The sequence below is a fragment of the Corylus avellana genome, chromosome ca1, assembly GCF_901000735.1.
Source record: "Corylus avellana chromosome ca1, CavTom2PMs-1.0".
Classification (NCBI taxonomy): Eukaryota; Viridiplantae; Streptophyta; class Magnoliopsida; order Fagales; family Betulaceae; genus Corylus; species Corylus avellana.
This window is the reverse complement of record NC_081541.1, coordinates 35,620,947-35,637,605: the sequence shown is the minus strand read 5'-3', so window position 1 is coordinate 35,637,605 and position 16,659 is coordinate 35,620,947. Positions and strand designations below refer to the sequence as shown.

Sequence of the window (16,659 nt, the reverse complement as noted above, 5' to 3'; positions counted from 1 at the left end):
GGCTGAAATTAAAAATAAATGTTTTTGTTTTAAGAAATTATATATATATATATTACGAGGACATCAACTACACTCTGCTTGATGTCTTGAGCTCATCCTTGGAATGAGGAAGCTACGAGTGTTCCTTCCATAATGGGCACAGAAAATAATCTCATTCTTTGAAAAATTGCTTCAATTATTTGTTCGTCCTGCGTTCTATAGGATTATGTCATTTATTATGGTCACTTTTTTTTTTTTTTTTTCAAAGTCTATATCATGTATGAATATATTATCAAGTTAATTAAAAATTTAAATGATTTAACACATCATGTATATAATTAAATAAATCTTAATTATAAAATAACTCATTATCTCTGCATAATAATAATGAAGAGGAGGGTTCTTTCTTTCTCTCCATATCGATTATCGAAGAAGGGGGTTATAATAATAATAATAATAATTGTGTGCTAAAACCTTATCAGATATGCATAGAAGTTGAAGTTTCAACACCTACTAATACTGGCAAAAAATAAATAAATAAAGATACCACTAGCTTGCGCTGGTTTCGGGAGTTCCAGTGGGGACAAAAAAGAAGACTGAAAAAGGATGTGTGGCTGTACGTGTTTCAAAGCGCACGGATAGAAGTACAAGAAGGTGTGCGCCCGGCCCGGTAATATCACCCTCCTACTTAACTTCTCAACCTTGTTATATAAACCCGACTTTCCTTCACGACTCAAAATATCAACGATCCAAAAGGTTTCAAATATCTCTAAAGCACTTGTACCCTACGTCCTTTTCTTCTTCAATTTGTCTGTTTTTGGTACCAAGGAAGATTTTTAGTCATGTCTGCGGTGGTGGATATTTGGACTAGAGAGCTGGCCAAGCTGCGAGAAAAGGGTCAAACTATGTATTCAGATAGCTCGAGCCCTAGGAATAATAATGCTGAATCCAGCCAGAAGGTTCAAGCCAAGGTAGAGGGCTCGACTGGGTTGGTTCAAGCTTTTAGCCGCTTCAAGCGAGGCAACTCGCCTATGTTGCTCTATCCTGACGCTTACATTTCTATGCTTGTTGAGTCCTTTTGTGATTGAAAATAATGCCACTTTGTCAATTTTGTACTTTTGTCTTTTAGTTTTTCCTCTTTGGCCCTTGACATTTCACCTGTAAAATGGTTTGTGTACGTGGCCAAAAAGAAGATGTGTGTAAGTGTCGCTCTTCATATCTCAATAAAAATAAGTTCAATAATATGAACTTTTTCTTAATATTTGAAAGAAAATAAATTATATATCCCGCTCTCATGCTGTAATTATGTCACCTGCTAAATGATGACATGTGGTAGCCGAAAGTACGACCATACCGATGCCCACACGTGGATGCGTACTTAACCATTCGAATCGATAGGCAAATGAACCGACTAATCCTCGATCAGATCAACCGTCTCGGTAAAAATTAGAGGGAAAAAATTCCGCCAAAACTTGAAGTCCAAAATTCAAATTTCCGCCTCGGAAGCCTCGGACATGCCACTTCTAGGAGTTAGACATTAGAAAACTGATCCATTCTTAAAGAACACGAAATTTTCATAGTCATCCAGACTAGGAAATTTGGGGGTAACTGTTGGGTCATGGATCAATTTCATAAGACTCAACGGGCCCTGAACCAAGGATTCCGTGAGTATGCAAACCTACCAAGGCCTCGAACGGCTTAGCCCGATGAGGTCTCGGACGCCTAGTCCGAGACTCAACTCTTGGGCCGAAATAGTCAGTAACCAAAGGGCAAGTCAATCATTCTACCGTGGAGATGTATTTATATTATATTAAATTAGATGATCTTATCCTATGTTTGATAAGATCATAGACTCGCTATCAATATATCAACTATCCCTTTATAAATGGGATAGACCATCCTTCAAATTAGAAAAGATCTATATCGATCAAGATACATAATAGCTGTCAGTGCCTGAGCTGTGCACATGTGACCGAGGACTACTCGGACGTCCTGACCTAACGTCAAACGGAAGCTGTATCACTTATCCCGTGATCTTAGGTTACTAAGATCACAGAGAGGCTAACAAATCCTATCTCTCTCAAATACCTGCAAAGCATATATTAAGGGATAGGGATCCGAGACGTACGGAAAATCAAACTCCTTTCATGCCTATAAAATACAAGTCATCTCTCAGTGTTAAGGTAATCGCAACTCTTGCTATCCAGCTTTATTGTTGCTTACATCTTCTCTCTCTCAAATCACTAACTTAGGCATCGGAGTACTTTAACCCTATTGCTTGTTCTTGTGTGAAGGCCCGATGCATCCTCGGACATCGCGATACCACCCGGGCCGGCTCAATGTATTTGGAGGCCTTAAGCGAAATTTTGAAGTTTGACCTTATTTTTTTAATATTTAAATAATAATTAAATAATATTTTATTTTAATAATATTATTATATTTTTATAATATTATTATTATTTTCATTCTCATTGTTGTTTCATGACTTTTAAGTTTAACTTTTAACTAGTTGCCCAAAAAAATTGATGTGGCATATTTGTTTTTTTTGGTTAATTGATCTTATTTTACAATGGACTTATTATATTTGGGCTTTATTTTAGAGGCCTTAGATTTTTATGGGAGAAAATTGTGGGCCTTATTTTTTTTTTTTAAAAAAATAAGGCCTTAAGTTAAAATAAAATTTTAAATTTTTTTAGGCCTTATTAAAAAATTTTTTGAGCCTTATTAAAAAAATTTTTAGGCCTTACTAACTGGCCCCTAGGTGACCGCTTCAGTGGCCTAGCCATTGAGCCGGCCCTAGATACCACCCGAAGAGTGTGCCACGTTCCTAACTTCCTCATTGAAAAACTGTGCATCAACAATATCGATTATCGAAGAAGGGGTTATAATAATAATAATTGTGTGCTAAACCTCATCAGATATGAATAGAAGTTGGAGTTTCAACACCTACTAATACTGGCAAAAATATTAAAATAAATAAAGATACCACTAGCTTGCTCTGGTTTTGGGAGTTCCAGTGGGGACAAAAAAGAAGACTGAAAAAGGATCTGTGGCTGTACGTGTACGTTTCAAAGCACACAGATAGAAATACAAGGAGGTGTGCGCCCGTCTAATATCACCCTTCTACTTCACTTCTCAAACTTGTTATATAAACCCGACTTTCCTTCACGACTCAAAATATCAACGATCCAAAAGGTTTCAAATATCTCTAAACCACTTGTACCCTACGTCCTTTTCTTCTTCTTCTTCTTCAATTTGTCTGTTTTTGGTATACCAAGGACGACTTTTAGTCATGTCTGCGGTGGTGGATATTTGGACTAGAGAGCTGGCCAAGCTGCGAGAAAAGGCTCGAACTATGTATGCCGATGGCTCGAGCCCTAGGAATAATAATGCTGAATCCAGCCAGAAGGTTCAAGCCAAGGAAGAGGGCTCAACTGGGTTGGCTCAAGCTTTTAGCCGCTTCAAGCGAGGCAACTCGCCTATGCTGCTCTATTCTGACGCTTCCATTTCTATGCTTGTTGAGTCCTTTTGTGCTTGAAAAATAATGCCACTTTGTCAATTTTGTATTTTTGTTTTTTGGTTTTTCCTCTTTTGCCCTTGACATTTCACCTGTGAAATGGTTTGTGTACCGTGTACGTGGCCAAAAAGAAGATGCGTGTAAATGTCGCTCTTCATATCTCAATAAAAATAAGTTAAATAATATAAACTTTTTCTTAATATTTGAAAAAAATAAACTATCACGCTCTCATGCTGTGCAGCATAACCCTAATTCATTAATTTTATAATAAATTTGAATCCAATTTGTGGGTCGTATGGGCCCTAAAAATGGATTTGGTTTTTGTGTGAGGCTTGGAGAGTGATGATAAACAGCACGTTGGACGTGCATAAACAGTCATGTACGTCCAACTAATTTTTTTTTTTAAATATTAAAAAAAATTTAGCCGAACGTATATGACACGTGCTGTGAACGTATATGACACTGGAGGTTTGGAAGATAGAGCGGAATATTGCTGGGATTTAGTGTCGACAGTCACATTCATACTCGTGGGATTCACGTGACTGCTCAAGAATGACAAAAGTAGAGGGACATACTTGGGAGAAAGAGGACAATCCCCAAAATTCCCTACCAGAAAGAGGCTGACCAAAATAGCGGTCTTTGTTGAAGCTTAAAATGGTTTTTTTTTTGTTTTTGTTTTTCTGTGCAACCAGTAGAGAGAGAGAGAGAGAGATAGGCTGGCAAGTTGGTGGAAGCAGATAAAATAAGAGCATACACCTAAACTCGCAGACTTCAAAAGACAAGTCTTCTATTATTATATACCCACAACCACAAGCCTCTGCAACAAAATGCCTAGTCAATATTTACAGTATGAGCGATTGTTAATCATCTTCTTTTTTTTTTTTTTTTTTTAAGCTAATCGATCTATTCAAACACCAAGTTTATGGTTTGTATTATATTATCTGTATAAATTTTGCCTATGCTATATCAGATATACACTTGGCCAAGTCCATGATTTGGTCCATATTGGTCAAGCCCAAACCATACAATAAAATTTTGATAATTACTTTTTATTAAACTGTTAAATTAAGATTATTTAATTAAAACAAAAATTTTTGATGGACAGACTTTTCCTCCAAACTGGATTGAAGAAACTTTCTTCAACCCAATTTATAAAAATGACATGTGTCCATTTTTTTAATAATATGTGAGATGCGCATGAGTTTTTAATATTATTTATTCTAACTTTGTCTCCACTATTAAAAAAATGACAAAGTTTTCCTCTAAACTCCATTGAAAGAATTTCGTCCAACCTAATTTATAAAAGTGACATGTGTCCCTTGAACATGTGAGATGCACATATTTTTTATTTTTTTTTAATAGTAGAGACAAATTTAGAATAAATTTTATTAAAAAAATATGTGCATCTCATATATTATTAAAAAAAAAAAAGATACATGTCACTTTTATAGATTAGATCGAAGGAAATTATTCAAACTCAATTTGGAGGAAAACTTTGTCCTTAAAAAAAAAATATAAATCTTACATGTTTAAATGACATATGTCATTTTTATAGAGCGAAAGGAAGAAAGTTCTTCCTACTCGATTTGAAAGAAAAGTCTTTCCATTTTTTATCCGTATATGCTGTGGGCGCGTAAAACATTTCCGCGAATGCACAGCCAGTAGTTCTAGAAAGGAATATGCTAAACCATATACTGCGTGCCACTGCCACCGCCACCCCATCCCAGATGAGCCCACACGGCCACGTACACCCTGATTTTGTTCACAAAAAAAACCAATGCCTCCAAAACTGGCACCCCTGCCCTGTTTTTTGTTCTATATATATATAACCCACCAGCTTTGTGCCTTTGCATCTCAAAGAAATCATTCAACAATAGTAAGAGAAAAAAGCAGAAGGGAAATCGGAGAATGTCTGCAGTGGTGGAGACGTGGATGGGGCAGCTTGCGAAGCTCGGCGAGAAGGTTAAGGCCCGGAAGCCACTCTTTTCGAAAGCCAAAAAAGGAGGGGAAGTTGAAGAAGCAAAGGAAGCTGTGAAGGAGGGCAGAGTGGTTCAGAGAGACGATAATAATGATAATAGTACTATGTTGTCGGAAGCCACCGTGTGTTTGCTTATGGACCGGTTTGCGCCCTGTTGAGCCGGCGAGGCGATGCCACTGCCAATTTGCCAGACGGCCGGCGACGGGGAATTAATTATGTTCCAACCGACGTGCTTTCTTTGATGAATTTTTAAGTGAGCATGTTTTGGTATATATATGTAGTCATTAGTTGTTGTAGACATTGATTGTTTGTAAGTTGATACTTCTCTGGCCTCTGGCAATGTAAAATTAATTTAATTGCCTTTTTAAAGAAATTGTTCATCTTCTCAAACTACATCATCAGCAATCTTTTCTATCTGGATTGAAAGCCATCTGGGTAAAAAAATATGTGAGAGCCTGTCCCACCACCAAATGGGTGAGCTTGTTTCTCTTGTAAAAATTCTTTTGTATTTGCTGTTCAAATAGATGGTTGGGTTTGCCCAAGTAATTGTTATGGATCCCAATCTTAAATTGAGACCAGAATTTCAGAATAGTTAATTTCTGACCATAATTTTCAGAGAAGTCGGGTTGGGGAATGAATGCGAGAGCTCCATTAATGGTGGAATGGTATTTAGATTTGAGCTTGCTGTTTATAGACCACCCCCGAATGGGAAATAATATGCCGAAGCAAGCAGAACCACGATACTGGAAATGCCTCTCTCTCTTGTTCGGCTTCCATTAATGCATATTATCCATGGATCTAGCATCTCTTTGCCATGTTTATGATTTGGGTGCAAACATGAATAATTTTTTTTTTCACAAGGTTCAAATCATGGCAGGCAGGTGTCTATGCGATTTACTATGCTTGTTGGTGTTTTTGTTGTCTTTTGCTTTCCGACAGAAAGGGCACAACCCACAACCCATTAACAAACATAAATGCCCACCCCTGTTGTTCTTGGCTATGCATCTAGTGTTTGATCCTTGTTAAAATTATCTAGTAGGAAAACATTAGAGCCCAAATACGAAATGGTTTAAAAGTAAACGGACACATGCTTTTTCTTGCTTGCTTTTTCATTGCCTTTTCCTCCATTTTCTCTCTTGGTGTTTTATGCGTCGGTGGAAGATTTTGAAATGATGCATGCATAAGCACAAACGTTACCACAGGAAAGCAACATCATCACAAGCAAGAAAAGGTGTCTAATATTCCCACCTAGATATTTTATAAACTTTGCTAAAATATCACAGGGTCATGAGTCATGACAGAAAGGGCTACAAGCTTTTGTTTTCAACTTCCTGGAAAAATCTCTTTGTCAAAAATATCTAAAACAAATGCACAGAACTCTTTATCCGGTTCTCCTATACATCTTTCGTGTGTATATACAGGAAAAAAAAAATAAAAAATGTAAAACAATGGTAATAGGACAAGGACTTAATGCAAGTCATTTTCGTGCAAAGAATCATGTAGTGGTGCATGACTCAATGTCAGTAGAGGATATCTCGGTAAAGGAGTAAGGTTTCTCTTCTTCGTACAGCACAATCTCCCTTGCATATCTGAGAGCATCATCGACCGTATCATTTTCCAACCCAGTTACTCGGGAAACAAACAACTTGTTATCTGTATGAGAACGGAAAAGTATCTTGAACTTCATTGCTATATAGTGGAAAGCACGTTGAGCCAAAGAAGGGTTCGTGCTGTTGTGAATATTCTGGCTGGTAACGGGATTGAAGTCATGAAACCATTCACATCGTGTGAGAGGTACCTGTTCGATCTTTTCCTCAAGCAGGTCAAACTTGTTGAGAATCAACAAGAAGTTTTTGTTCTCAAAGGCCGGATGGGTGACTATGCTTTCAAAGAGCTGCTTGCTGGCCAACATCTTGTTGGTCAAGACTCCATTAAAGTCTTCAGAGCATTCATCATAGTCAGTCAAGGAAACACAAAATACGAGAATATCAGTGTCTTCAAACATGTCCAACCACTTGCAGTTTGCTCCTAGGCTTCTTGGATGCAATCTAAGGAGTTGGAACCTGAAAAAATGGTAAAGCAAAAATATGGTGAGATCATTTTTTTTTTTTTTTTTTGAAAAAAGAAAAGAAAAGAAAAATCATCACCTTTAAGACTGGGCAAAGCATAAGTAAATCAAGCACCACCTATCCCATTCTCTAGGCAACTCATAAACACGCATGGTTTAGAGTAAAAAATAATTGATATTTGATTTCCAATAATTTCAAGCAAGTTTCTGTATTAAGAAATTAAAAATAATTTTATGAAAAAAGAAAAAAAGAAAAGAAGCATTGACTGAATTGTTTTCAAGACTAGCCCACCATGAGAAAATTGGCATGAAGCTCAAGTATCTGAGATGAAAACTAGTGCTTTTCTTTTCAAGAACAATGACAAATGGTCAGACAAGGATAGTTTTTTTTTGATAAGTATCAGACAAGGATAGTTTAAATTAAAGATCATGATATGAAAGGCCAAATTGCAGTTTCATCGAGTTTAACTTTGATTTATGGATCAAGTAGCATCAATACAAGTAAGAAAAATAATTTCCTAGTTATGGTTTCCTCTGTATTGGTGGCAGAATAGATCATCAAGACAAAATAGATCTGCTAATAGTTGTGAAGTTCTAAACATGACCATGTCTTACACTCTACCGTTAGTGACTAGGCCTTGGTCAGAACGAACTTAAACTGCTCTGCCCAAAACTTGTTAGCAGAAAATAGTTGACAACTGTGATGAAGAGATTTTACCATGTTCAAACTTGATAATGATTAAGGCATTTAATTATGCTCATAAATGAAACCATTAATGAATATGTAGGAGAACTGACCTTATTGAAGGATCATGCTGATGAGTAGAGTCAACTAATTCATCACGTATTGACTTGCTAAATAAAAATTCCATGCAAGCAACGGTATCATATGAGGTAATCCCCTCAGCATACAAGATGTCCATGTCAGAAGGTTCATAATCTGTCCTAGAAATCTCTACAGCCTGCATTTGGAACATGAATATTAGTAACAATAGCAAAGTTTTTCTTCGTAATGATATCTGAAGCACTTGCCATATTCCCGTCCAAATTCATCCACAGAATCTGAAGGGAAGAGTCACTACTTAAATCACTACAGCTCTGTTGATTGTGCAGATCTTAGCTTCAGCAATGAACTAGAGTTTCTTGCATTAATTGGATTCACATAATCTTGACTTCTAATTTTAAGCATGACACAATCAATTCGGTCAAATCCAGTGCCTTGTTCAAGTATTTACTATAAAAGCAAAACTACTACTTTCAGTTTCAGCTCTATATCCACTCTATTTTTCATTCCAAGCCAACAAGAAAATCTGAACCCCACTCCCCCTCCCTCTCCCCTCTAGAAAGAGCAAAAACAAATCCTATATCTGCAGAAACGTATGAAGTATAATACAAAACAAACACATTGTATACATATGCCAATATTTGGAAGAAATGATGCAAGAGAACATTAACGACCATTGAAGCGATCAAAAATGGTTGGCAAGAAATAGTTCACTTAACAATTATCAATGCGGCAGCTACTTCTGGGAGCTGAAGGAAAGGAGGATATCCTTTCAAAAGGGACAAGAGAGTTCCTACTATTTCTCTACTCTTCATTGTGGATCAAGCTATTATAGCAAAATTTGGGGAATCAAGCCAATGAACGTCGAGAATTCATTGTAGGGTATATAAATGATTGAAAAGGAAAACGGAAACAAACAAACAAAAACAAAGGAACCTATTCAAGGGTTTATGTCTTTGAAACTAGAGACAGTGATGACAGAGCATGATCTCACCCGATCTAGGAAATAAGTAGCTGCTCTGGGTAGCATTTCTAATTCATTCCTCCGGCCATATGTTGCTTGAATAGCGGGATCATTCCACAACTGCTCAACAAATGGTGCATATTCACGAGTAGCAGCTGGAAATATGGTTTCCAAATTACCCAACACCATAGCTTGGATGAGCCAATCTGAGAAAGCTTTCACTCTCGGACCAACAGAATAGATTGTAGTATCATCAATCTGGCTTGTATCACCTGTTGCTAACAGAAAAAGATAAGGAAATTACTGACGTCAATATCTTCATGCTAAATGTAAGCATCTTAACAGCCAAACATTCATGTAATTTAATGAACAAAATGGTGCAACATAACTTCACATGATACAGAAGCAAAGGATTTGTAACTCATTTGAAGAATCAAATGGTTCGCATTTGAATTTTAAGCAGTAAAAAGAGCCAAATGCTCATGTAATTTTGGCAGTGAAAAAACTAAATCCAGAATACTACCCAATTTCAAATTTGAATTTTATTTCCTTTAAATAATTCAGAAAGTATTATATTTGGAAAGTTGAAATTTTGCTAATGTACAAACTTCCCCATTGCTAGATCCTTGGCTACTTCAAAATTATCCAACTACTCCATGATGGCTATTACAGAGAAATTCAATTAAATAGCTACCTCAAGATGTTCTTAAGTCCATCCTTGACATATACTTCATGTACTTTCTCAAGGTCAAACAAACAATACAGAAAAAGGAGGAGGAATCAAGTATCGCCAGTACCAGTAATAAGCAAAAATAAACAAGTTGTTTCCATGTTAATATGAAAGCTCTAAGAGATACAGAACTATGGAACTACAGGTGGAAGGACTTAAAAGCACAAGAAGGTGATCACATTGGACTTAAATGAAACTCCTCAACAATGTTATGAAATTCATACACAACTGAGACTATAGTACAGATTCTGAAGTCTGGAACATAATAAAGGACAAAGTAATGATATAAATATTTTTCAATAACTCCTGCCACCATCATCATCCAAACCCTATCCTAACTGTTTAGTAATTGATTGCATGGACCCCGCTCTGTCTCTACAGTCCACATCTAGAAACTTTGCGAAGATAGGGGGGGGGGTAAAGGTTAAATATGTTTGGGAGAGAGCACAAGCATCGGGTGAGTTATTGCATGCCATAAAATACATCTTTTGCAAATTGATTATGGTACAAACTCCATGTTTTATTCAAAGAAATCAATCACGAAACTTGTTTAACAGGCTTTCCTTTCCCATCAGAAGTTTATTTGTTTAAACTTCAAACTGAAATATGAAAAACTAACTTTATGCCTCTTCTACATATCCTCAATGTTTTCTTACAGATAAATTGACAAACTAGTATAATATGCGCAAGGAAAAAGAAAATTAGGTAGACCAACTCTCAATGTACCTGAAGGCCCGGACTTATCGATAACACGTCTTTTCCTCCTCTCAAGCAAACTTTGTTTTTCAAATTGTTCACGCCCTTCAAGGAGTATACCGAGATATGTGTACAAATTTCTTTGGATCACAAACTTAATATCTTGCCGCTCATCTTCAGAGAAGGGAACATCATACAGAAGCTTGGCCTAATATAAGCAAGCAAACAGGGTTCTAGTGTCACCAAATATTAAGGAACCTTCAACAAAGGAAAACAGTTTTCAGGTTTTAATTGTACTAAAGCAGCATTTTTATTAGCAGGTGTTTTAACACTGCTTAGTGAAAATGTTCAAGTTAGCATCACGTTTTCTGCTCAAGTCAATCCACTGTGATGGAAACGTATACATGAAAAGAATATGTATAGAGCATGATTTTAGAAGGAAATAAGGGAGAAAAAAGAGTTGCTTGAAATAAGCTTTAATACTATTACATGTTAACAAATAATCCTGTAGTAAAGAGAATCAAATTAATGTCGCTATAGACTAATCTAACTTTTGCCATCACAAAGGCACGAGGACATCAACATATTTATAGTGCAGGTTGAGTATTAATGGTAAAGAACTAATCTAGAGGCGTCACCAAAGTTTAATTGATTAATGCACAAACATAAATTATAGCTTAAGTTTGAAGTGAAGTTAGTTCCCTCCATTTATATTTTACCTGTTTATAAATGGTACTGGTGCCAGATTTGTCATAACCAACTAAAAGAAGCTTATGAAGTGATTTCTGTGCAAGGTTGCCTGGGATTAATCTATTCGCTTCTTCTCCAGAAGGACTTTTAGAATCAGGAGGAACTGGCAGAGACAAGACCGCACAAACCATCTTTGTTCTAGTCTGTAAAGAGGATATTTCCATATTTATTTTAAGTCTTAAGAAGATGAAATAGGTAAAACAAGCATGGCAATATACATCAGCAATTACACATACCTTGTCCCATATTTTACTTCTACCCACCATAGGATTCTGCCCCTCTTCCTGGTATTCCCCGTTAGCACTCACCCAAAGGTGAGGCTGTCCTTCACATGTCACCCCAGCCACCTGCAAACATATAACAGAATAGCTTTAATCCTACATGTTTTAAATGCTAACTACAATTCACTTATCCCAAAAGCTTAAACTCATAGAAAAAAATAAATTTAATCCCAACACATATAGAAGAGCCTTTGACTTAAATACCAAGTTAAATCATCATTTATTCGGTTATCAAAGATGCATTTAATCATTTAATTTATATTTTAACACATTGAGCAGACCAACCTTCAGCATCCAGAGCTCTTCTTTAGTAATCTCCCTACTGTTTATCAATACATTTGTGTTTCCGTTGCTAGCTTTTCGGCTGATGTTGCCCCCAACTTTTAGCTCAGGGCTAATAATCTGGGAAGGCTTTTGTCCTTCCTGTTCAATCAAGCGACAATAGTTATTCCATTGTGGTGCAAAAGAACAGAGAAAAAAAACAAAAATGGAACTTGTAGATCCTGATGCTCACCTTTCCCCAGTAGCCAGATACTTTATCATACCAATAGCGTCCTGGTCGTAAATTTTTTGGTGGGTGTTTGCAGTTCTGCAATTCAACGAGCCCTTCTTTGCTAAGAGGCTCATCATTCACAAAAACAAGCGCTGGCGGTATCTGATTCACTTCACACAAAACCTCAGCTTTCATTATCCGTTTAACTTCCAAATCATTGAGCAGCCGCTTGAGCAGCCTAGAACACATCCCCAGCGTCCCTCGCCTCTTCTCATTGATTCTAAAACCAATGCAAGTAACACACTTTCTCCCTTCTGGCATCGACCCCATTGCTCTCAGCACGCAATTATAGCAATACTTAGCCCCACAAACAATGCAAACCTCCTTCTCGGTGAAACGATTTCCCTTAAGGCATCGATAGCACACCCCTTTCTTCACATTTCTCGCAACCCTTGGGCTCACGCTAACAACACTTGTTTCCTCGGAACGATATGACTCTTCATGGGGTTCCCGAAATGTCACAATTGACGGCCTTTTGACATGGCGAGGAGCTTCATTGTTCCCATCATCCTGTCTGCAAGAGGAAGCCTCAGATGAATGCGCTCGCGAGCTTAAACAAGACTCTGCTTGTGGGTTCATATAATCTTCAAAACCTTCACCCTCCTTATCATCCTCGTCGTCAACAATGCTTGAAAATCCCATCGTACCGGAACTTTCATTTCCATCTGATAATTTGGCTTTCGACTCAGAACCATAACCATTCTCACAAGCTAATGCACCGGAGTTATCGATCCTAGACGATTTCCGGTTTGAAGACTTGACGATTGGTTGGACCACTGGGAGTGAGAGATTATTCAACACAGAGGCCGAAGAAACTGGAGCGGCAACTGGGATTTGACGAATGTCAACTGGGATTACTTTGGGGATATCGTAGGAGACAGGGGGGCCATGGTACTCCAAGGCAATTGAGTAATCGGTGTTGTTGAAGTTTTCGTCATCATCATTGTCTGGAATTGCAGGCACAGCAGACCGCAACTTTCTCAGCAGTCCAGCCATTGTTGTTGATCCAATTTCAGACACAAAAAGGAACAACTAGTTCCAATTTCACAAACCCATCAAGCATATCCGATTATTTCAACGACCCAGAAAGCACAACCTGAAACTTTACAACCCTACGAAGCCGAAACTGTGTTCTCCTTTGAGCCAGAATCGAATAGGCAAAACGGAGAGGGAATGTGTGTGTGAACTGGAACCTTCTGTTCTGTGGAACTGTGGAAGAAAGTGGAAGTGACAAAGTAAACGACGGAGACGGGAGAGGGGACCAAGTAAAAGAAAGTTCAGGCAGAGAGAGTTTGACTTTTCCATTGAAACTTGTCTCTACGCGTCCAGAGAAAATTCCAGGAATCGAGTGGAGAGACTCCGAAGGAGGAAATTTTCGCAATGCAAAAATGAGAAGACCCAGTCGCGCCACTGGGGGCTCATATTCTCTGCAGCACGATGTAGCAGCATGTTGGAGCAATCACTGCTTCTTCGAATCGTACATCACATCGATGAGTTTTTTTTTTTTTTTTCTTTCTTTTTTTTCGAAATTAGGAAAATGTAGGATTTTTCAGAAAAAAAAAAAAAATTATACTGAGTAGATTTTTTAATCTTACTAATTATTTTTAAATTAAATGATCGAGTTATCAACATTTATTCACTAACACTCACTTTATTTACTGGGAATTAGGCCGAGGCTCAATGTAAAAAACTCAACTTTATTTATTAGCAATGCAAAAAATATGGTGAAAAATAACATATTTTCACTAAAATTTGGTCATTACAAGAGAGAAAAATTACAAAGTCTCGTGTACTCAAAACGGATCTAGATCCGCTTCAGTTATTATGGGTTGGAGGGTATCCACTTCATGGCTAAGATTTTTTAAAAAAAATTCTAGTACCACAAATGTGCCACGTGTCCTCTTAATATATATAAATTAAAATAATTAAAAAAACGGTAGCTGGTCACCCCTGGACCACCCCCGCTGGCCTAGGGGTGGCCTCGGCCACCCCAGACTGGGCGAAGGCCAACGATTTTTTTTTTTTTTTTTAATACTTGGGCCTTGGGGGAGAGGCCGTACCATCCCCAATGGCCAGGTCTGGGGTGGCCGAATCCACCCCTAGGCCAACGGTGGTGGTACGGCCACCCTCTATGGGGTAGCCGGCCACTCCTTAATTTTTTTAAAATATTTTTTAATTTTATATTATTTTTAAAGTATAAATAATATTTTATTATTATTTATATTAATGAGATATATGTCTAATTTATGACCCTAAGATCTTTATAAAGAAATCTTGATTATTAACTAGATATTCTTCCATCTAAAATAGACTAAAAAATAACCTATTCCACCCTAAACAAGTAAATCTTAAAACCTTGTCAAATTCAGTAAAATTAATGTAATTTAACTATTTAAGTGTACGATCTCACCGGCGATCCTGATCCCTGTATATATAATACACACGCATGCAGAGGAACCGAGCTGTCGTCCTTACGGTCAGGGGTTCATAGACTTTGTATTTATTTGTTTTAAATATTGAAGTGTTGGTTGGAGCTGAAAGCCTGAAATTGAAATTGTAGTCGTTTAACACATGCTGGAAAGCTGGATCCCTTCAGTTTTATAGTCCAGAGAAAGTGAAAATGGAAACTCCTGCGAATCTTCGCGGTTCTCACTTGTCCGCGTGGGTGTAAGCAGCACAACAAACCCGTGGGCTTCATTATGGGCACTCAGCCTACCTCAACTCACAAAAAGCAGCCCACTACACGTTCATCATCACCTCAAACGCCAATCATACTCCGTCTCCTTTTTATTTTTGACTAATGCTAAGTACCATCTTTTTATTCTCTTAAAATTCTCTTAAAGTTGATGTGGCTTTCAAAATCACCATTAGATCAAAATTCAAGTATGATTCATCTAAAATTTAATGGTGATTTTAAAAGCCACATCAACTTTAAGAAGATAAAAAAATAATACCTAACATTACTCTTCATTCTTTTAACACTTTAGTTTACATATTTATTATTATATCCATGTCAAATTAGTTGATATAGCGCGTTTTAAATAGCTTACATATATTTTTTTAAGTAACACTGACATAAAAAATCACTTAAAACACGTCATGTTATCTAGTATAATATAAGTGTAATAAATAAATGTGAATAGTAACATTATTTTTCATTATTTTTAGAATTGTTGTTGGAGAAGAATAGTAAATTAGTAATGCTATTTTCACACTTACGTTATATTGATTGTCGTGATGTTTTAAGAAACTTTTCTTTATTTTTATTTATGTGGTGGATGTAAAAACATATTTAAAATAGAGAAACCCTAGTCAAGAATGCTATTTATATTGGCCTTTTGTGGGGGCACGTATTAGAAAAGGCTAATTAATCATGATGAACGCTATGCTTATAAACAAATTTTACAAAAAACCTTTTACAAATTGATGTTACATAATATAATTAAGTTTTTCAAAATTTGAATTTATCTTGTATCCGATCATGTTGTGCCACATAAATGCTCCACGGAGAGCACGATAGTTGAGGAAAATTTCATGGAAAATATGAATACGCGTATTTTCCCTGCATGCATTTCTGATTTCCCTCAACTTCTTCTCTCTCTACGTTTTCAACTGTTTTGGAAGAAAAGTCCACCATAGAATGGAACTTGTAATTCTCATTTCATTTCTCAATAATGAATTGAATGGGCGCAAATACATAAACATTTCACAGATTCACAAATCAGAGGTTAGATAACGCTGGAGACGACATCTGCAATAACCCGGAAACAAACAGGCTGACAAAAGCTTCCAGCTTGAGGATATTTATAAAAAGAGAAATGATATTCACTGAATTTGTGCAATTTACATGTAAGTCTCACAACTCTAATATTGCTAGATTTATAATATTAGATTTACAACTCTAATATTGCTAGATTTACAAAAGATTCTGTGTTGCTACATTTTCTTTATGTTGCATGCGTTGGGATGAAAACCTAAGGCCACCTCGAAATAATTCACAACAAAGGATTAATATTGCTCTGCTCTCCCTCCTCGATCACCACACACCAGGGGAGGACCAAAAAATAACAACAGAAGAATTCTCAATAATGAATAGGCATAGGCACCAATACATAAGCATCACAAATTAAATGATGAGATCAGAGGATAATGAGCTCAATCAAAGTTCTGAAAACCAAAACAGCGTCATATTCAATTGCCTTCCTTTTTTAACTGCAGTATTCCTCCTAAAAATACAGAGAATTAGTATGTCTAGAACCCAGTTCATTTCTTTTGTTCCTTTTCATGTCCCCACTTTTTTTTTCTCAGCAGCCAAACAAACAGAGATCCACAAACACAAAAAAATAAAAATAAAATAAA

General features: G+C 36.8%; 1 protein-coding gene across 2 annotated transcripts; it reads right to left on the bottom strand.

Moving 5' to 3' along the window:
- Positions 1-6,694: 6,694 nt before the first annotated feature.
- On the bottom strand, positions 6,695-13,687 carry LOC132167760 (extra-large guanine nucleotide-binding protein 1-like). 2 transcript variants are annotated; one of them, XM_059578784.1, is made up of 8 exons: positions 12,262-13,687; positions 12,033-12,170; positions 11,703-11,813; positions 11,436-11,609; positions 10,747-10,924; positions 9,321-9,568; positions 8,341-8,504; positions 6,695-7,537 (listed from the first exon to the last, which is right to left on the bottom strand). In XM_059578784.1, exons 1-8 carry the CDS (start codon positions 13,294-13,296, stop codon positions 6,970-6,972), a joined length of 2,616 nt encoding a protein of 871 aa, XP_059434767.1. In that variant the 5' UTR covers positions 13,297-13,687; the 3' UTR covers positions 6,695-6,969. The 2 variants fall into 2 exon arrangements, with proteins under 2 accessions (XP_059434767.1, XP_059434768.1); XM_059578785.1 differs by having other exon boundaries at positions 9,321-9,562.
- Positions 13,688-16,659: the final 2,972 nt, after the last annotated feature.

Excerpts from the sequence above, each read along its gene's own strand:
- LOC132167760 (XM_059578784.1), bottom strand. The coding sequence starts at position 13,296 with ATGGCTGGACTGCTGAGAAAGTTGCGGTCTGCTGTGCCTGCAATTCCA. Across the intron at positions 11,814-12,032 it reads AAGAGCTCTGGATGCTGAAG|GTGGCTGGGGTGACATGTGA; the intron begins GTTGGTCTGCTC and ends ATATGTTTGCAG. Across the intron at positions 8,505-9,320 it reads CTACTTATTTCCTAGATCGG|GCTGTAGAGATTTCTAGGAC; the intron begins GTGAGATCATGC and ends TTCCAAATGCAG.